Below are 22,164 nucleotides of genomic sequence, written 5' to 3'. Positions count from 1 at the left end.
TGACAAGAGTGAAAAACCAACACTTTTTTTCAACTCCAGGATTTTGTCTTAAACTATTAACGTTCAAACATCAAGGGGTAAGTTATAAAAATCGAAAAACAATTCTATGGTGTAAGGAGGGTCATGCATTTTTCACCAGTCACCCAGGGAGGCTTAAGGAAAAATATTAATATTGATAGCTTCAGGGAGGATCAAAATAATGCCACTACTACTACTACTAACAGTAATAATAATTATAATAATATTGACAATAATAAACACAGTCATGCCCCAGGGACTAAAGAAGAGTCCCTTACACTACCTTTCCAACTGTACAGGAATAACATTACACTTTGTAAGACAAATAGTGAATGAGGCAGGACAAAAAGACTTGTTGCTTGCTGCTCATGCACACTGTTAGTCATGCATAATAGAATTAGTGCTCGTCAGTGCAGGGCTGGGTGTTTTAATGTTATCTCGAGACATGGTGCTCCTATCCCTGCAGTCTCAGACAATATTGCTGATGCAGAATGCACTGTAACTGTACCAATAAACTGGCTTTCAGTGAGTATCAGTCAACACTGAGCTGCAAAGTGAATACATGATCCTTCTATAACCACCAGTGTTGTCTGCGTGAAGTAATACATTCAGCAGCCTCTCTATCAGCTGACTACCACAAGGATTTACCAGACAGTACATCATCTGTTCATGAGCTGTTACAAATTGGTTGATGAATTATTTTGCCTGCATCATTTCCATTTTTAACTGTTCTCTCCTAATGTGAAGTAAAAATTGACATTTAGTTGTTAAAGGGAGACTTCAACCTATATTTTTCAAACTGACTATTTTTTGTTAAATTCACTTAAACTTTGTAAATTTCAACAAGTTTTTTAAGCTAAACTCAACAAAGACTGGTGTGATGAGGCTTCTCATAGACAAACTGCTACAGGATAATACGACAGCAGTTGTGATGATTGACAGCTTCTATGGATGACAAACACGACAAAACAGCCCCACAAACTCAGTCACTAATTGTAGACAATGCCAGTGGACCAACACCAAAAAGTGCAATTTGTACCCTTTGTGTAACAATGACATAAAAAAAAAGAGATGAGAAAACGACAAGTGCATTCAATCATCAGTCAGTTTGACAAAGGTGGAAAAACATTTTGTTGTTTTATTGATGCTTTTAATTTACCCATAGTGGATATAAACAATTCAGTTATTAAACAACTATTGATTTCAATAATGTTGCATGTCAATCTGTAAACCAAAAATAACTATTTTGACACACACTGTCTTGTACCAGCCAAAGGACAGCGATAGCACCAATGTTTTCAGCTCCATACAATCAAAGAGCGTAGATACATTTCAGCACATAATGCATCATAGATGGCTTTGTTTGAGTTGTATAAATGTAAAAAATAAATCAATAGTTTTAGTATACAGCAGCACAAGTACAGAATGGAGTCTTATAATTCTGGACATTAGACGCATTACCTTATGTCATGACTAGCTGAGGTTGAAAATAAAGGATACTGTGAAGGCTGGATAAAGAAGATGAGCAATGTTCATTGGGTTTGGCATGTAAAATACTTCAATATCCAATCATATATTTCGGCAGAAAAAACATTTAATTTGAAAAGCTCCAAGGCGCCATCATGTTGAAAACTTTTGATAAGTCCGAATATACACGACTATTTAGTGTTGATATTTGGTCTTGAAGATCCAACATGAAATTCTGATGAAATCATAAAGCATATAGGAAAAACAAGAAAACAAATGATTATGCAATTACTCTGCTGAACCTCAGCAGCTTTTGTTCAGTCTGTCACGACTCATTTTTGCATAGCAGTGGGGTAAACACTGTACAGTAAGGCTCCTTTTGTTCATCACTGAGATTAGTGCCTGAGACTTGTGCCTTAGTGCCGACTTGCAAGGCTTTATAATGGAATGGTGCGGAAAGGAATGGTAAAAACAGCAGCAAGAGTGAGCTGGATAGATGAAGGGCTGCAAGTCACAGGTGCTTGGTGCAATTTGTGTGAACCATCAAACGTTTAGCATGTCATAAGGGTAAAAAATACTTTTTAACTTTGTGTCCTTTCATAAAATTATGTGTACTTGCATCGCAGTATTGCCTCTTATCACAGCTGTTCACAGTATGGCCTGAGTATCCCAAACATATGGAAAAGCAACATAAGGTGTAACTTATATCTCCTTTTACATAGTAAGAAGTTGTGGTTTAATATGCCAACAGGTATGCAGTCAGAATAGTAGTGAAGCAGCCAAATTAGTTTATACACTATAAAAGCCCAGATGGGCATAGTTGATGTACATTTGTTTCAGTATCAAAATTTGAGGTGAGATGCTGGCCGTACACAATTCTCTACACCTGTACATTTTGCAGTGCACACTCGAAACCCAGCCTATAATATATCAATGTTATAATTTGCTTTATGCCTGGTAAGTTGTGGAGCCCTAGTCTCCTCCCCTGTTCCTGCACATGTTCATGGACAAATTTCCAAAATTTTTCCATAACTTTTCAAGTGCCCATAATAAGATTTTCATTACCACTCACAACCTTTAACATAAACAGAAATGTATAGCATACTTTACTTCAAAAATTAATTATACTACTTACAGCAGTCCTTGGACACAGTGGGGGAGTGAAAGCCCAAAGTTCCATTGTGCCGTTGGTTAATTTGTTTGGAAAAAAAAGAATGCTCAGGACATTCAAACTACCATGCTCTACTTTCAGAGCAGTTAAAATGAGACCAAAGTGTGCACTGGCACTCTGGATGCCAACTGAACGCCCTACGCTGCCCATGTCAGTTCCCCAAATTACAAAATGCAGTACAATTTAAAAATATTAGTGGGCCATAAGTAGGGTAACTTTGGAATACATGACCCTACATGTTAAATCAAACTGTCACAACATTATTTATTTTGCCCCACTTGCCTGGCATTATTCAAACAAAACAGCATCATTTTTTGGATTTTTTTTAAAATTTTTAATCTAATGACATATTATATTGCAGTGATTTGGCCCGTGGGACAAATGTAGCCGGCAAAAGGGTGCCGGGTAGCCCCCCAGTCATTTTCTAATTCACAATGAAAACAAGTTGATTGACAATAGGATTTTTAAAAAACTTTTTATATAAATAAGCTGCCAGGGTGCATAAAAAAATTAAAATAGAGCTTGTTAATCAAAACTGTGCCAGGGGAGGGTCCCCCGACTCTGACAGAGGTCCAGGTTAAGCTCCAGATATCCTCAAATCTAGAAAACACCCCTGCGTAAACCTGACCTGTGCGGGGCTTTTGTGACTGGCCCCTGACCACCTGTCATTTTGCAAAAGTACCCCCCAGGCAAAGCAAGATGTGTATCCTTGTTACATTGTCTACCAATTCAGGTCTAATCAAATGTTTACTGAGACAAGTCTTACATTCTAAAAACCTCACTCGCAGTTAGTAGATACTGCTGCTCTTCACCCAACTGGTTTAAAATGGAATGACACAAGCAACCAGGCAACTGACCAAGCACGTCATCTTTACAGCCTCCAGCTCTTAGCAAATCTTAAAGTAACAGGCTCATACCATTGTACTGTTTTGGAATGTGTGCTTGTAGTACACCTCTGACAGACAGGATGTCAGATGGGTGAGGGGGCACGCAGTGAGCTGCCGAGGGCCAAGTCTCCAAACACATTGGCGTATGAGGCTTTGAGGAACTGGACATAGTTTTGCAGGCTTCGGTTGGTGCTGTCTGACTGCTCCAGGCGATCCTTCACATCCTGCAGTCGGCTCTGGTACCGCCGCTCCACCTGAGAATCACAAATAAACACCTTACAAACCTACTAACACAGCTGATGCCAACACTTTGTAAAGGGTTAGTTTGGGAGTTTTGAAGTGGGGCTGTATGAGGTACTTATCTATAGTCAGTATATTACCTCCAGTAGATGGTGGTTGTGCACCCCCAGTTTACAATAACAGGCAGGGAAGCTCAGCAAAACAATGCTGTGGACGGGGGTTAACCTTAAAACAGCCTCCTGTGGAAAGTGATGGCCCAGAGTAGGGATGCGCGAGATTAAACGTCTTAACGATTAAAAGTACTTCTGGGTGTCGTGTCTCGTTCAGCGGCGTTTAGAATCAGACATGGTTGTTGAAGATAGCGATTAAAGGCTTCAAAGGGCTCTTAATGCACACAATATTTTTGGGGGACAATGTTCAAATACTTAACAATAAATTGTGCTAAATTTTGACTGTTTTCAGAGTGTTTTCCTTTTTTCAGACCAGTTGTCTTGTCTTAATTAAAATTTTCCTTTACTTGACAGGGAAATTAGTCACCAGGAACACCCCTAGCCCAGAGCAAGCAGAAGCTGACTGTGAACTGTAAATGCATGATCACAGACCTGGAGAGCTAACGTTACTGCTGCCATGTGTGGGACTTGGTAACAACATAACAACAGGCTCTTTCTGAATCAGATCAGAGGATGCTAGTGCTTCACATCCAGTCTGCAAGCTCTCCATCACCAACCATCCACAGCTCCCTGCCTTACTGAGAGCTGGTGTCTTGCAGACCTTCTTCAGTTTTCCAAAGATAAAATGGGGAAAAACGTCCAAAACCAGAAGAGCCTAATAACGATTTGTCTTCAAAGTAAATTTTTGGCTCTGATTACATCCATCCATCCATCCATCCCTCCATTTTCATCCACTTGTCCAGGGCCAGCTCTCAGGGCAGCAGGCCAAGCAAAGAACCCAGCCACGTTTTCCAGCTCCTCCTGGGGGACCCCAAGGCGTTCCCAGGCCAGATAAGATATGTTATCCATCCAGCGTGTTCTGGGTCAGCCCCAGGGCCTCCTACCAGTGGGATGTGCCCAGAACATCTCTAACGGAGGATGCCCAGGAGGCATCCTGATCAGCCACTACCCAAAGCTCAGGACCATAAGTGATGGTTGGGACGTAGATGAACCAGTAATTCAAAAGCCTCCCCTTCCTGCTCAGCTTCCTCCTCACCACGATGGCCTGGTGCAGCACCCACATCACTGCAGACGCTGCACCAAACCGCTTAACAGTCTCATGCTCCACTTTACCCTCACTTTTGAACAAGACCCCGAGATACTTGAACTATGCTATGAACCATAGCCTACAACATTTTATGTTGTACTATGTAACTTCAACAGAGTAAAATAGGAATAAAATGCGCAGCAGCAGTGGCGCAGTAATACAGAAGTTTTGCGGTTGGGAAAATGTAGTGCCAAAGAAAAGGGCTGTCTGACTGCAAGGTGAAGCAGTGAAAAAATTCTCAATATAGAGTCCACTTAGACTTATACTGATTTTTTTAGGTGGGTCTCTTTTAAGGTGACTGTATGTGACAGTATGTTTTGATGTCACCTCCCTGACCACGGCAATGTAATGGTGGGACTCTTGCCTGCTATTCCAAACTGGGGGCGCACACACTACCACCTACTGAAGGTAATACACCCACTACAAATAAATACCTCATACAGCCCCACTTCAAAATTCCGAACTATACCTTTAAGTAAACTAATATTGTGGGCCTTCACCTCCTCTTTGCTGCGTCGCAGTTGGTTGATTTCTGAGTTAGTCCTGCTAAGTTGGGTCTCGAGCTCCAGTATCTTGGACTGGGTGGAGCGTTCTTTGGTGGCAGCAAGTCCTCTGGTCTCTGATATCTGGAAACAAATGACACATTGTACTTAATTACTGGGGCAACAGTGGGTGGCAAATAGTACATAACTGATATATCCCAATATGCACCTAACAACATGTACCTCAAGACATGCAAGCTCACTTTAACTATACACAGCCCTGTCCTGGCCTCCCTACATTGGCTTCCTGTCAGCTTTAGGATCCAGTTCAAAATCCTTGTTTTAACATATAGAGCCCTTCATGGTCAGGCACTTGAGTATCTGTCTGACTTGCTGCATGTATACGCTCCTAGTAGGACACTTAGGTCAGCCGACCACGGCGTGTTGGCAGTTCCTCACACTAGGCTCAGAACTAGAGGTGACCGGGCCTTTGAGTCCATTGCACCCAGATTGTAGAATGCCCTCCCACAGAATTTGAGAGCTGCAGCATCTGTTGAAGTTTTTAAGAAGCACCTTAAAACCTACCTGTATAGGCAGGCATTCTTCAACTTGTCCTAAGTGATTTAGTTTTGCAACAACTGCTGCTGTTTCATTTTGGGTCTCTGTATGTTTGAATGTATGTATTCTTGGTTTGTGGTTTAATCCTGTGAAGCACTTTGTGAGTTCTCTCTGTGAGAAGTGCTATACAAATACATTTTACTTACTTTACTTACTTAGTACACACCCACGCTGCAGAGGCTTTCCACTTCAGTGGAAGTGGATGTGGGCTCAGGTTCACAATTTTTTGCAGGACAATGCTGCTTTTTATGTTTTGTCAAAGAACCTCTGCATCTACACTCCTTTTGCGTCAATGCAGAGGTCTGACTGAATGTTTCCTGATGCAGTGCAAATGATGATCTACTACTGTATCCTTTAACCACACACTTTGTTTGACCAATGTTCAGTTTCAGACCTGTTGGCGAGCATCCCCCAGAGCCTCCTCCAGCTTTCTGCTGAGCAGGGAACATTCCCTTGTTTTCTCTTCCAGACGGAGCTGATTACTGTGGATGGTGTCTTCCCGTTTGGCAATGACTGCCTGCAGGTCGCTGTTCTGACTGCCAGCCTCCTCCAGCTTTCTGCAACATGACACAAAACAGAAGAGTGACAACAACTATGAACAGTCAGAATAAACAGTTAACCAGTGCACTGACTCACATCATTAAGATAATTTCATTTTTTTCTTCAAGCCATGTTTAGGAGGCCAACAACTGTTCGAGAATGACATTATTGTGTAGCTTTAAAGGGACAATTCAACCTAAAATCAAAAATTTGTATTTCTTCCTCTTACCTGTAGTGCTATTTATCAATCTATATTGTTTTGGCATGAGTTGCAGAGTGTTGGAGTTATCTGCCTCCTCTCTGATATAATGGAACTAAATGGCGCTCAGCTTGCGATGCTCAAAGCACCAAAGAAATACATTTGAAAAACTAAACAGCAATGTCCCTTTCCAGAAATCATGGCCCTGTTACTCAAGATAATCCACAGACCTTGTTTTGAATAGTTAAATGTAGGAACTATTTTCTCTCAACCTAATCACTGCACAGCAGGAAGAAGCAGCGCACACTTTGGCAAACTCCTTGACCTGTTGGGAGAAGTTTGCCAGGAAGGCTTTCTTACAGAAAGGGATTTCTTGGTTAAGGTTACCACACAAATCTTGGTTGGGGTTAAAGTCAATAGACTTCTGCCAGAGAGGGCTTTCTCACAGTAATTCGGCTAGGCAAACTTCTCCCATGTACATTTCATGACAGCCCCGCTCAGCCTGTGCTCTGAGTGTGCATTCATGAGTTTTTCACGATGGAGGGTGAGTTACATTAGTTCTATATAAATAATAAGCCCTGGCAGCCAGCCAGTTAAGGGTGAGGTATGCTTTGGGTTTAATCTTGGGGTTAAGCCAAGACTTTTGTTGTTGTCTTTTTAGGTTACAGTTTTGCTAACTTATTCAAAAAGTAACGAGATGACCCAAGGTGAGCCAATGTCAGCATGCATCAGGCACACAACATAGGGTGATACAGGATGTAAGGCCTCACCCCAGAATGTTATCCTGTGTTTGTCCAGTACATCCATGGGTACACTGCAAACAGGAACTGCTAGTAGCTCACTCACTCCATTGCAACGTAATGCCTTCTTTTAACATCCCCCAAAGTTTCCAAACTATGGAAACTGTAGCTCTAAAACTTAAAGCATGATTGTGTTCCAAATAGAAGAGGCGTCTTCCCACAGTCCAAACACATGCCAGCGAGGTTAATTGGTGACTCTAAATTGACTGTAAGAGTGAATGTAACTCACAAATAGAAGAGGGACACAGTCTAAATTTTAATTTTTTTTACAATGTAAGATGCTGAAAACCCTTGGTCTGAACAAAGGTAGTGCCAGTAGACAAAACCATAAGCAGTGACTGACCTTTCCAAATTCTCCACTCGCTGCTGAAGCTGTCTGTTCTCCTCCAGCAGCACCTTGTTCTTCTGCCTCAGAAGTTCTACTTGGCTGCCCTGGGTGTCCACCTAATACAACACAAGATGAGTCCTTTATCACATGACTTTCATTGTATATCCAGGTATTTGGTGTCCTATGTAAATCTGCTACTTAAACTAACTGCATGTGTGTAGTTTGACTATAAGTTCTAGCAAGATTGATGTGGTACCTAAAAAATAGTTTTTAATGTCAGCTGAAAGACATTTCTTGGCAAAAGGTGAATCTCAACAATACATTTGTTGGACATTAATAGTGGCCTTGATCACATACCAATGTTGCTTTCAGTGTTACTAATTTGAAATTTAAGCCACCCATTTCCCATAAATCCTATGACTTCCTTTCACTTATTAGTCTCGCTTGTGTTATGGATAAAAATGTTTTAAGTCTTTTATTTGCCAATGAAATAACCTTTGTCTGGGCTGAAAGTAGGGGACTTGCGTCACACAACTTGACTAAAGTCTGACACAATTGCTGAGAACTTGCTTGAATAACAATTATAAAAGACTTGACTCTGACTTGATATTAATGACTTGAGACTTAACTAAGACTTGAGAGAGATAACTTGAAAGGACTTGACTTGATGACATCCAACTTTATTTGCCACTACAAAAGCCACACTGAAAGGTGTGTCAATGTATCTCTTTTGCTAACTTGTAAGCTTATTGGCTGGTGAAACATTAGCTAGAAAGCTATGTTTGACAAGATTATCAGAATTTCATATGACTTGACTTGTGACTTGCTTGACTTGTAGCAGCGACTTGACTTGACTTGTTTGAGTCTCACCACAGTAACTTGGGACTTGCTTGAGACTTGAAGGTTAAGACTTGAGACTTGCCTGTGACTTGCTTATGTGTGACCTACTCACACCTCTGAAATATAGCACTTAGTTTGTTTTTAGTTCCATAAAACAGTTATCTTTGGTGTCATAAGAATTCAGCAAATGTTCACCTAAGTCTGAGCGGGTGTTACAAATTACAATGAAAAATGTAGTATGGTTCCACTGTTTAAATGATCATCTTCTCAAAATCAGTGTTATAATATCTGATTTATTTTCAAATTAGCACTTTAACTTGGAATTGAAATCCTTATTTTGTGATGCTAACTGGGCTTGCATATATAGGACTGCTGTGACCTTCATTCGGAGATCAGTCAGGGTTGTGCTGAGCTCCATGCTGCGCCTCTCCTGGTTGCGCTCCCTGTCCTGAGCCTCCTGCAGCTGGAGTTCAGAGCGTCGTAAGACTTCAGGAAGAGGCTCCAGCTCTGCCAGCCGCCCCAGCAGATCCCTGCGCACCTCCTCTATTTCCTGTTCCAGCTCCCCGCGCATTGCCTGGGCCTTCTGCTCCGCCTCAGCCAGCCGAGCACGGTACTCATCTGCTTCAGCCCGGGTTTTTCCGACCTGCACATCGTTAGTTAACAGAAAGAAAAACTGGCTTGAGACTTCATGAACATTAACACTGTCAACAGGACTGTAATCTGCTGTGCCATCACAATCTCATACTGTTGCACTCCTAATAGTGCAGTATGCTTCATACCTGGATCTTATAGCTGTCCAGCAGGCTTTCATATTGCTGGATTGAAGCTTTGACCTGCAGGAGCTCTGACTGAGACAAGGCCAGCTTCTCCTCCACTGCAGACGCTGTAGCCTGACGTGAACACATGATATGTCATCAGATCTCAAATTAAAAGACAATGTCCTTCCTCCAAATGTAATATAAGGCAATGTAAGTCTAATAAAAAAATGGGGACAGGAGGGACATTATCTAAGACACAAAAGTTGAATGGATGTGTAGGAGGTCCATTTAATAAATGCATCCCCAGTGTAAAGTGAATTACAGCTTTCTGTGGACTGCTGGGTGTTTCACCTTGAGGGACTGGTTCTCCAGTTTGGCAGCAGTGCTCTCTTTGGTCAGTTCATGCAGGTGATCCAGCAGGGCTTCTCTTTCTGCTCTGCCTTTATCCCCTGCACCCTGCAGCTGCTCCGTAAGCTCTGCTATACGGCTACATCGTGAAACACAACAGCTGTCAGATTTGAGTTTCAGTTGAAGAAATGTTCTCATTAGGGTTTTTATTGCATCTCAGATAGTCTTTTTTTCCCCTGTAGTTCAGCCAATACACTGATTTCATGACAAGAGTTATTCTGATAATGATACTAGTATTGGAAATGCCTCTGATACTGCTTTAAATGCTGGATTGGGTATATGTGAGTACACATGGTTATGCACCAATCCAATACCACATACAACGTAGTTTAACACTCATGAAAAAACAGCAGTTTACCTGGAATCCAATCCTCTTCAACCTTTTTAGCCTACATAGCAAGTTGTGCTGTGCAGCCACTGGCAACTACTGTTTTACAGCAGCAAAAAATAACTGATTTCTGATAAACAGAATAACATCAGATGTTAGCAAAATGTCAGCAATTGTGAAATTTCTATGGCATTCATTCAGAGAATTCTGTATGTATTTGGTCATGCTTTACAAAGGATTTAACCTGAGCAATGCCACACACCAATCATAATAATCAATTCACATCCATACAGGGTTAATGGCTATTCCAGCTGACAATGGGCGCGAGGCGGAGTACACACTGGACAGGTCGCCAGACTATTACAGCATGTCTTTAGATGTCTTTGGACTGTGGAAAAAAGCCGGAGTACCGAGAGAAAACTCACGTTGACACAAGGAGAACATGCAAACACAGCACAGAAGGGCTCCCCCACCCCTGGGTTCAAACCAGGAACCCTGTGAGGCGCCAATTCTTAACCACTGCACCATTGTCCGGCACAGTATTCAGTACAGACCAAGAGTATTCCTGAAGAACATCACTACCCCCTTAGAATAATGATGTCACTCTCCTCTCATATCTCTTTAAAGGAGCAATAAGCGAAATTCATCATTTCTAGATTGAAGGAATTAAAAAATTGCTATGTGAAGAACTAGAGGTGTAATTTCATCTGGAGTAGGCTATAGCATGACCTCACACACCCTCTCTCTGTGTTGATCTCCAGCCCATTGTGTACAAGCCGGTCCGGCTGCGCATTCATGTACGTTCATGTGAACCCCCCCTCCTCCTCTCGGAGCCCTTGGCCCTCCCTCCCTATAAAAGGCTACAGCCAGTGAGCAATGGCAGCGCGTATTTTAGAATGAAATGGCAGAGAGCGGAACGTCCACCTGAAGACAACCAGGATCTGACATTACCTCTTAAGAAACAACGGTTGTTGGCGAAGAAGTTGTCGGATAAAGAAAGGGACAGAACTCAGATTAACATTGGCCTTGCATTTCCAAGGTGGAGAGCACTGCAAGAGCTAGAGGGGCTAGCTCTTCTTCTCCTGGACAGGTACAACATAAAGTCAAATGTCTGTTTTAATTAGTGTTACAGTAACGTTAAGCACATGTCGCTATGTCGATTCAATTAAATTTAATGTTACAATCACAGCATGGGTTAATGTCCGGAGCTTGAGTTATTAGCGGCTCGGTCCCAGCAATGGGTCAGGCGTTACAGTTGTGTTAGGTGAGTAGCCCGGGAGCCCAGCCAACATTTGCAATTAGCATTGTAAAATGTAGCCTGGCAGGCAGCCTGGCGGCTGTGTTTAGCTATTCCCCTGCCTACTTCAATGATGATGGTACCTATAATAATTGTAATATATTTGCTGAAATGGAGGTGAGGCTCAGTGACTAGAAGAGCTGGTAGAAGCGCTCCATAGCTGCAAGCTACTCCAGTAGCCGTAGTAGCTCTAGTGCTAACTCTGGGAGCTAATGCTAACATTCCTCTTCCAGAAGAGCTGGAACGTTAGCATGGCACCTCCGCCTTGATTAAACGCTGAAAATAAAATAAAAGAGGGAGACAGGTTTTTCCTATTTTATCTTATTTTGTTTTATTTCTCCCTCTCCCCTCACTAGAAGCGTCAGACCTCCCGCCTCCTGCTCCCGTCTCAAACACGGAGGTCTCCCTCTCCGCAGCTGAGCACCTATGGCGCACGCCCGGCCTGTTAAATAGCCTGTAACCACTGTGTGACACAAACCCAGTGCTTTGGCTAGCATGGCAGCCGACTACTGCTAACGCTAACGTCCCCACGCTTCTCAGCTCTGACTCACTGAGCCTGGCGGAGAAGCACGGGGATGTTAGCACTAATGAGCTGCCATGCTAACGTTCCAACTCTTCCCCGTGAGACCGTGAGCCCGGCTCCCGGCTCAGTTGGAGCTTTAGCGTGGCAGCCGAGTAGTGCTAACGCTAACAGGAAAGCAGGGAAATAGCTAAACACAGCAGAGACCGAGAGTGAGTTAAGGTAGAGTGACCATATTTTGATTTCCAAAAAACAGGACACTCGGCCGGCCACGGCATAGCCTACTTAAATGATACTCGCAGTTTACTCAAAGATGCCTTATAATTTTAATATATTTAAAATTTATATGTATGGATAGAAAATTCAGTTATATTACAAAATAATATCTCTCAAAGACAGAAATTGAGATAGGCCCCAATAGGGACACATACACACACTAGAGTGTGGCGATCCGAGCCCGACAGTACCCGACAGATCAGGCCGGGTTTGGTCAGAAATGTAGCTATAAATTGTATTCAGGCTCGGGTTGGATTCGGTCAGCTTTCAGTTAAAATGTAGTGTAAAAATAAATAAAATCCTATTGTCTGTCCTGTTTATTGCCTGGGCACTGTTATTTACGTGACAACACCTGAACATAACACACACAGACACACACTGGCTGTTTGTTTCTACCTCTCCCCTCTCTGGAAGTCTCGGACCTCCAGCTGCCCGCCTCCGCCTTGATTAAACGCTGAAAATAAAAAAGGGAGACAGGTTTTTCCTATTCTCCCTCTCCCCTCACTAGAAGCGTCGGACCTCCCGCCTCCCACTCCCGTCTCAAATACAGAGGTCTCCCTGTCCACTGAGCACGCCCAGCCTATTAAATAGCCTGTAACCACTGTGTGACACAAGTTCAGTGCTTTGGTCATTAAATAATGTCGCGCTCGGTTTGGGTTCGGACAGAAATATGCGGCCCGTGCCACACTCTAACACACACACACACACACGGAAAACCGGACATTATCATCAGTTTATAAGTCAGTCATAAGTAAGTCATCAGTTTTATAGTCCGTGGAGATGCTGCGGTACTCACTGGCACAGAGGAGGCGAGTGGGGTGGGGGGTGGAGAGCAGAGGTAGAGGGAGGAGTGGCTCATGACACACTTTGTTTTGCTCTACAGGCAGTGCAGAACAGCGAACCTAGTGGTGAAATGATTTCGCTTATTGCTCCTTTAACTTCCCATCGTACTTCCCATTGTATTATGTCTCTTATGAGTGAAATACTAATAAGAATAACTGTTTATTATTTAATTTTCGTATTATTCTAATTAATTAATTGTTGTAAGTCTTTGTGAAACTGACTTTGCTGCACTACTGCAAATTTGAAAAGTTTCAAAAGGATGGTTTTATCATTTTCCAAATGGTCACCACAGCTATCACTCCCCTGCATGCCGTTATTTAGCTTTCAGCTGTGAATAACTTCCCCATGCAAACTTAAATTAGTGCCAAATTTTTTACTTCCACAGTGTCTGATTATCCTAACGACAGACGCACTCGTCTGCAGCTGGAGTCGTAACAGAGCGTAGTTACCTGTTCAACAGTGACAGTTCAATCTCCAGTTTACTCTTCTCTTTCACTTCTTGGGCATGGCGACTTTGCCAGGTCTCAGCTGCTGACAGCGCATTGACCACCTGCTTCTCCTGTTAAAAAGAAATAAAAATTGATTTTTGGATTGTTTTTACTGAATTCTGTTACAGTTAGCAATGCAAAAGAAGAGACGCTGTGTGATGGGACTTGAAACAACCAGTGGCAAGAAAAATACCTAACATATGGCCAGTAATGTAACAATTAACAAAAGCACCTTGTGAGGATGTTATGAGCAGACACATGCAAAGATAGACCCCAGGTGGTGCTCAAGCACCTGTCCTTTTGCCCTCTGTCTAGATAAATGCCCTTTTTGCAAGATGATTTTTTTTTTAATTTTATTTTACATTTTAGTTTTTAAATTTGGCACATGGCATCAATTCTCAATTTTGTTGCTTGCCCAACAACTGCATTTGAGTGGTGTTTTCCTTGTTGTTGCCTGATATAAATAAATGATAATTGCAGAAAGTGAATGTGTATGTGTAGCAGCTGCTAGGTGTATATTGTATAGATATTTAGACATCTCATAAGTCATTTAGACAGACATTTCCCCCGCTCATTAGTGTGCACAAATATATTGTATGTACTTAGGCCTCAAGAAACCCCTTGGTGCTGGCAGATAGAAACCACCTGGCATGCATTTGACGTGCGCAATTTTTTTTGTGCGTGCAAAAAAATGTGTAAGGGGTGCCCTTTTTTCCCCACTTAAGCACCTGCCCAGCAAAATCTCTGTGCATGGCATTAATGTTAAGCTTTAGTAGAACAGCCCTCCTGCTCTGCGGCACAGCCATACCATGTCCAGCAGTTGGACGCTCAGTTGTCCTGCCGTGTCCTCACTGCGCTCAGCTCGCTGTTTCTGGGCCCGCGTGGCTCGTTTCAGAACCTCTCGATCTGCACTGGACTGCTGCTTCAGCCTTGCCAGCTGCTCAGTCAGATGCTCCATCTCCACCTTTTGCTGGTTGGCTGCTCGTTCCAGGTTCTGAATCAATGGAAGGAACAAGACCAAGGATTACAGCTGGGTTCAATGTTTGTTCCCTCTATTTGTAGAGCAGAGGATCAGACAACAGTTCAGACATATTGAAACATAAGTTACCAGTTACATAATTCTAATACACATCAACAACAATATATAATTACACATGATGGCACATGTTAGCACAGACAGCTCCCATGACAGACCTTTATCTGCAAGGTAAGTCGGTTGTTCTCAGCTTCTTTGCTTCGGAGCTGTCCCTGTAAATGAGCTCTTGTTGACTCCAGACTCTTGGACAACTCAGTTGTGCTCCTGGCATTGTCCTGTATTCCCAAAATACAGCAGAAATAAGGGACATTGGGAGAAAAAGTGTATTCTGTTTAACCTGCAGACTGTAACTAAATATTGAAATGCCTCTGAGATGGTGCTGTTTGTTTGACAGAATCATATTTACAGTAAAAAGCATCACAAATATTGACAGCTGTGTTCACAGTACCTTTTCAGTGTCTAAAAGTTTGGAGAGTTCATTAACCTCTCTGTCCTTCTCTTGAAGTTTCACGACAAGATGCTGTAAAATGAAAAGTGAGGCAAGCTTCATTTATAGGGCATGTTTCATACACACAGAAAACTTTTTGTGTTTAACAGGAAGACAAAAAAGCCCATAATACATCGGTAAAATATATCCCAGGTATCAGCCTGTCTAAAGAAGAAAAAAAAACAACTGAAAAAACATTATGGCCAATTAAAATTAAATAAAGTAGATTTATTAGGCTTTTATCACACTCACAGCATTTTCTGCCTCTGTGTCCGCCAGTCTCTTGAGTAATGCATCTCTCTGTTCTGACACTCGGAGTGACTCCATCTGCTCAAACACAGTCCACAAAAATGCATGAAAGTTAATAATGCTAAATAAATATGTGCTGCGTGTTGTTCTTGGAAATCACACAGACAGCTATTTAGAGACCAGAGTCCTCATTCCAGAAACTTCTAAAATGTCTTAACTACCTTAGACAAATTCTACGATTCTGTCTTATCTCACTTTAGAATGACATTTAGGATTTTTGGTATTGCAGAAACATGTTTCCCAGGTGCATTTAGCTATTGCAGAAGTGTCATACCTTGAGAAATTAGGAATCCTAAGTTAGGATGGCATAGACGCTGTCCTCAGTTCAAAATAACTGCCAAAAATGGCAGCTGCACTTTTGTTAGCTCTTTCTGGCTATGACAATAAGGATGGGGAACAACATGAAGACTGAAATATAATGATTAAAGCACTAGACAAATGGTATGATGACGCTTTAAATTTCCCAGACCATAGGTATGTATCAGCTGCCAAGACAATTAATTAATAATTAATAAATAATCAATAATAATCTAAATCCATCCATCCAATCACATTTACAGTTAGTTAGGATTTCTTAAGTTCAGATAATATAGGAGACCTGAGATGGGTTAGGACACAACCATGAGTTTAGGAATTGCTTCTGTAATAGGAAGATGGGATTTTTCCTATCTTTGAAGCTTAGGATAAGATAGGTCAAGCAGTTAGGATATTTTTCTGTGATGAGGCCCTTGAAGTGGGCAATATGTCAATAATACCATGAGACGGTGTACATATGTTTGTCAACTGTCAGAGGCATTTTCCCACCATTTATATCACAGTGACTATGCCCTCAACATGGCTGCTTGTATTGCAGACAGTGTATGCTAAGCTTTTTTGAAATTTTTGAAGAAATTTAATTGTGCTTTTGCTGCAGTCTAAAGAAGTGTACTGACTTATATTGATTAGTCAGGCAATTAATATACTGTGTAAGCCAAAAACACACAGTCACCGCGGATTGTTCTTCCTCTAAAAGCACCATGACATTCAAATATGGGACAGAAATGTGTCTGTGGCTGATTAAATCAAATAAGAAAATAGTTCAGTTAGAATCACACATCCAAATGACCCAGTGTTCCCTGTGTATCGAGTTCAAAATGTGACTCCCTAGTGTATGAGCAGATGGAGACAGAGTTTTGAAGATGCATCACACACAGTACCTGGGACCCCTGCTGCTCTCTGAGAAGGTGACGCAGAGTTCGGTTTGTGGCCTCAAATGTCTCAAGTTTCTGTAGAAGCAGCTCCTTCTGACGGGCCAAGACTTCAGACTCAGAGCCAGACAGCCTCTTCACCAGTGGACAGAGAGATAGACAGGGACAAATACATACAGAGGATTACCCAAAGAAGGTTGTGGGAACGAATTCTGACAAAACAATGAATGAATGACATCATTTAATATAAGCACTAATTCTGGCCATTCATGACAAGTAGAAAATTCTTTGCTCCGGAGAAAGTCATGAAGTCAGAACTTGTTTAACCCTACCAAGTCCCCTGGACTGTAAAAGCAGTTTGTTGCTTTCTAGAGTTCCTACTGTTGGACATGACGGGACCAGACAAAAATATTGAGTTAATACTCACAGTGCCAACAGCACCGCACAGTTTGGAAACAGATTCTCGCAGAGCTGAGACTTGCTTGGCAGCTGCTGTCCCATCCAACTCAGCCTCCATCAGTTTTCTGTGCAGAGCATCTTTGTCTTGTTGCACACTGTCCCCGTCTTGTCTGGAAGGACAAGCTCAACCATCAGGATATTTGTCCAAAAGTAAAGGATATATGTTTTTATTTCTTTAAATGTCTTATATGAATAACTACATTAATCTCTAAGCTATTGATCCATTTATCCTAAAGATTTCCTGTCCACCCTTTCTCACATTAAGCACTGTAAAAGTGTTAAGTATATTTGCCTGTTGTGGTCCATCTCCACCAGCATCTTCTCCATGGATTGGCGTAATCGCGAATTCTCCCGCTCAGTCTCTTCTAGCTCCTTGGTCACCTCAGCCAGCTCCTCCTCCTGCTCCACGATCACCCGCTGGGAGACACTTAGCTGCTCCGACTGACGCTCCAGCAGCTGCTCTTGCTTCCGCAGTTCCACCTGCAACCGTACAGATGTGCGAACATACATGTAGATAGTAACACACAAACAATATGTTACTAGGGTCTTTGTGTATTCAATAGCTCACTGCTTTTTCTGACATCAGCTGACATCACGGTGTGGCAATAATATGTTTATAAATAAGATGTATTTAATTGAAATCAATCTAAATAATGAAAACATCAACCCAGACACTGAACATTTGCTATTAGGGCCACAGAGTGACGCAATTTGTAGCTATCTAATAATAATCCTAATATGATGCAAACAAAATCACTGATTTGAGTCCCTTCAAGTCCTTGTCTGCCTTTACACAAACAATGAAACATGTTTAAAAAGACATACATAAGGCCAATATATACCTTTAAGCTTGATAAGGACTTATTAAATGATTTATGTGATGCAGAGCTGCCCAGATCAAAGAGGAAACAGAGAAAAACCTGACCTCATTCTTTAGAGTGCTAACTTCAGTCAGTAAGCGCTCAATCTTCCTCTCATACTGACTGATTCTTCCATGCAGCCCCTCTTCTTCCTCTGATGTGAGGTCAGCTAAATGTAGTGCAGACTGGGAATGTTCAAGTCCTGGTTCAGGGAGCGGTGGTGTGATCTCAAGGCAGTGTGTTGGCCCCTTGGTGCAAATTATACTTTCAGTTACACTAAATCTTTGACTGGATGAGCTCTTTCACAACACTGAGACAAAAAACAATATTTTCAAAATCTTACAGAGGATGGGATTTAGGTGTAATTTTCCTTAAGATGTATTACCTCCCACTTGTATGAAGCATCCCGTATGGAGGCCTTTCCTGGTGGTATCCATGGCACTCGAGTTTTGACTCTGGCTGTAGGGCGGAGGTTTCCTCTGTCGACCTTGGTCTTTCCGTTTAAAACAGAGTGTGCAGAAGCATGTCACTGAGTCTGTTAGGCCTTTATGCTGCATAGATATACACTTAGATAGGAAAATCTATCTATTGGATAAATATACACAGAGGAGTGTTAAGAGCTTCAAAAGATGTCATAAATTTTGCTCAGAAAACAAGAAGAGTAAGATCAAGAAGATACACATCTTCAAAAGGTGCACATTTACAATAAAAAAACAGTAAAAACAACAACATCACTTTGACAGACAGTCTAAACATGGGTAAAACAGATGTTTCACCTGAGGTGTCCTGGCAAGACTTGTCCTCTGGCTCTTCACATGCACATGGACTGGTGTGGCATCGTTGACATGCACATGAATTGGAGGTGAACTTGACCGTGTTCTCATTGCTTTCCTCTGGTGGTAACACATGGTGTTTACTATCCATAAAACAATTTTATATTGTTCTGCAGCATCTGCACAATCAGCCAGTGAATCTCTGCAATTGTCATTTGATTTGCTTCAACTACAACTACATTACCATAAAGTAGGTCTACACTCAGACAGAATCAAATGGATGCTGTTCACCAAGGCTACTCATACTGAATCTTTCAATATTCATTCTGCACAATGGCACATTCATAGAGAGAGTGCCACAATGTAAATACTTTGGTATCTAGCTGGACAATAACCTATATTACAGTGTTATATTAACACTAATTAAGCTGAGAACAATACTTGGCTTTCTATTGGCTTTCTCTTGGCTTTCCCTTTTCTAAACAGAAAAAGAACTGTATGCTATCTACCACTCAGTCCTGAGGTTCATACTGTAACTGGTGATAATATAGCACCCACCACTGCGATCTTTACCAAAAGGTCAGCTGGCTACATCTGGCTGAGGCGGGATCAGCATTGGTTTTTATTCATCTGTAAAGCTTTGATACAGATGCTCCAACCCTATATTTCATCCCTTTTAACTCTGAGCTCACATAATCTCAGTACTCGCTCACACTCCCTTCATCAGAACTTTCATTCATTCATCTTCTAACTGCTTCATCCTCTTGAGGGTCGCGGGGGGGCTGGAGCCTATCCCAGCTGACATCGGGCGAGAGGCAGGGTACACACTGGACAAGTCGCCAGACTATCACAGGGCTGACACATAGAGACAGACAACCATTCACGCTCTCATTCACACCTATGGTCAATTTAGAGTTACCAATTAACCTAGTCCCCAATCTGCATGTCTTTGGACTGTGGGAGGAAGCCGGAGTGCCCGGAGAGAACCCACGCTGACACGGGGAGAACATGCAAACTCCACACAGAAGGGCTCCCACGCCCGGGATCGAACCGGCAACCCTCTTGCTGTGAGGCGAGAGTGCTAACCACCAGACCACCATGCCGCCCTCATGAGAACTTAACTAGGAAAAAATATCATTCTCTTACAGTGTACCTCATACATGGATTAATCTGCAAAAGACCTTAAAGTTGGGCACTCTGTCACCTTTACATCTGTTTAGATGCCTTATTTCAATTCCAGTCGTAATGGAGAATTAAAACTTTTAACTATATACATCTACTCCATAGCATGTTTATCAACCTGTAGTTCAACTTTTCGCTGTTATAAATTGTTATTACTGTATGTTGTTTTGAAGTTTAACTGGTTTGCATATTGGTTATCTCTTCTGTTTATTTTAACTTATCTTAGGTTTGCTTATTGATTTATTTTTATGTCTTTGTTCGTGGACCCTCAATTGATTTCACAACAAAATTCTCAATAGAAAATAGTGTTAAACTGATGAAATGAGTTCTGAGGAGGTGGGAGGGTTGCGGCATTCAGGGTTGCAGCTATATACCAGTTTCAGAATATATCATGATATAACAGTTGACGTAAAGAATCTCCCCTATATTTTAGTTATTTTCAAAAGGGAGACTTTTTACACATATTTCCATGAACAAATGTTTAAAGTTTCAATTGTAGTAATAAATCGTGTGTATAACCAACAGTAAGCCTACGGTTTTCATTCCTTCCAGGGTCATTCTGACTGATAATAATTTAATTCTGTAATACCGTGATACCATGATACCGTGAAACAGCGATATCTTCTGAGAAGGTTATCATACTATGACAATTTCATACCATTGCAGCCCTAATTTCATTATATTCCAGCTTTTCCTCTGTTTACGTTTTCTGGAGTACAGCATATTTACAGGAGTTACTGGGGGTATATTTGCGAGATAAAAGTGAAATCGTTATATCAAACATGGATGAAGGCAAAATTTCAATGGCAAAACCACAAGGAACGGTAAAGATGTTTGGTCATTTTTAAGTGTATGTTGTATATTTAAGGGTGACTTCTGATTTATTTCATGAAATTGACTAGAATCCAATATTGTGGAATACAGTAAGCAAAACTATAAGGGAAAATAAAGTAGAATTTAGCAGCAAACACTAGCTTATCTAACTACAATGACACTAAAGTAAAATCTAACCTGTACTACACGAACAATCAAGGCTAGTAACGTCGATTCCAACCCATACCTAGACCTATACCTACTTAGTCTACCTAGATTAAAATTTTGGCGACAGCTTTAGATGATCATTGTGGGTGTGTCAGTCTCAAAGATTGAATCAAAAGCCAGCGTAGGTTAGCAAGAACTGTATACATTAGCCTGACATTAGCTTTAGCTCATTAGCCGACAACACTATGCAATTGACTAACAAATTCTCCGTCTTACCATATGAGAGATCAATCTCTATTCGTCAAGACTTCGAAATATATCTCATTAGCAGAACAGCCTTTTTTGTTTAGCAGGCAAAATAAGTGGGTTAATGAACAGTTTGTTGAAGTGGAGGCTTGGATAACTTCAACAGCTAACGTCTCTCTGGTTGGCCAGTTTAAAGCACGTGATATCTTTTTCCAACCGTGATTGGACCAGAGTCGCCATTCTAACGTTTCTTAGCAACAAACGGAACTCAACAAGCTGTGGTGGTATCAAAGATACTCAGCATGTAAAGATGAATCCCCGCTTTTGCATGGACATTGTTGTGAAGATGTACAAAAATGTTTTGAAATGGAGTCTACTAGCCCGCTGAGTAAATATGCTGATGTAAAGCTGTTTTTGATTTAAAAATCTTTACATGGGGGTACTCTCCACTAAAACACGCTATCAAGTGAAACTTAAAGACTCAATTTAAACCTCTTGTGCAGGGCGTCTAATTCAATGCAGTAATGTAGTAACTCAAGTACGCCACTGGGGGGCAGTAAAGAACACGAGAAACATTCTTATTTCAAGCCCAATCAGCACCAGCACGTTAATTTAGTCTCTCACTCTGTTATTTAACGCGAAGAGTTTTATAATAAATATAATAAAACTGAGAATGTTTGATATTTTAACTTGAAATATGTTTCCAGTGTAGCATTGTCTTTGGTAAAGGAAACACAATGCCAACCAATTTATGAACTTGTCAGTAATACTTGGTGGAGAGATTGGATTTGTTTTGTGTCGTCAAAATCAAAACGAACTTTGACTATGGCATAGACTTAAGGGGAATAACGTGTAGACCATTCCTTCTCTAAAACCCTC

The 22,164-nt window shown here is 41.5% G+C and overlaps 1 protein-coding gene across 2 annotated transcripts; it reads right to left on the bottom strand.

Moving 5' to 3' along the window:
* Positions 1–1,163: 1,163 nt before the first annotated feature.
* Positions 1,164–21,446, bottom strand: odf2a (outer dense fiber of sperm tails 2a). 2 transcript variants are annotated; one of them, XM_049604017.1, is made up of 19 exons: positions 21,316–21,446; positions 18,880–18,996; positions 18,489–18,596; positions 18,169–18,351; positions 17,536–17,723; positions 17,212–17,353; positions 16,794–16,919; positions 15,541–15,615; positions 15,250–15,321; positions 14,960–15,076; positions 14,574–14,759; positions 13,727–13,836; positions 9,957–10,092; positions 9,627–9,737; positions 9,227–9,490; positions 8,023–8,123; positions 6,535–6,697; positions 5,541–5,666; positions 1,164–3,797 (listed from the first exon to the last, which is right to left on the bottom strand). In XM_049604017.1, exons 1-19 carry the CDS (start codon positions 21,316–21,318, stop codon positions 3,627–3,629), a joined length of 2,499 nt encoding a protein of 832 aa, XP_049459974.1. In that variant the 5' UTR covers positions 21,319–21,446; the 3' UTR covers positions 1,164–3,626. The 2 variants fall into 2 exon arrangements, with proteins under 2 accessions (XP_049459974.1, XP_049459975.1); XM_049604018.1 differs by having other exon boundaries at positions 6,535–6,571.
* Positions 21,447–22,164: the final 718 nt, after the last annotated feature.

Source organism: Epinephelus fuscoguttatus, linkage group LG18 (assembly GCF_011397635.1).
Source record: "Epinephelus fuscoguttatus linkage group LG18, E.fuscoguttatus.final_Chr_v1".
Classification (NCBI taxonomy): domain Eukaryota; kingdom Metazoa; phylum Chordata; class Actinopteri; order Perciformes; family Serranidae; genus Epinephelus; species Epinephelus fuscoguttatus.
Note: the sequence above shows the minus strand (reverse complement) of the source record. Positions and strands in the feature narration are given on the sequence as shown.

Excerpts from the sequence above, each read along its gene's own strand:
- odf2a (XM_049604017.1), bottom strand. Across the intron at positions 17,724-18,168 it reads TTAGCACTCTAAAGAATGAG|GTGGAACTGCGGAAGCAAGA; the intron begins GTCAGGTTTTTC and ends GTACGGTTGCAG. Across the intron at positions 5,667-6,534 it reads TGGGGGATGCTCGCCAACAG|ATATCAGAGACCAGAGGACT; the intron begins GTCTGAAACTGA and ends ATTTGTTTCCAG.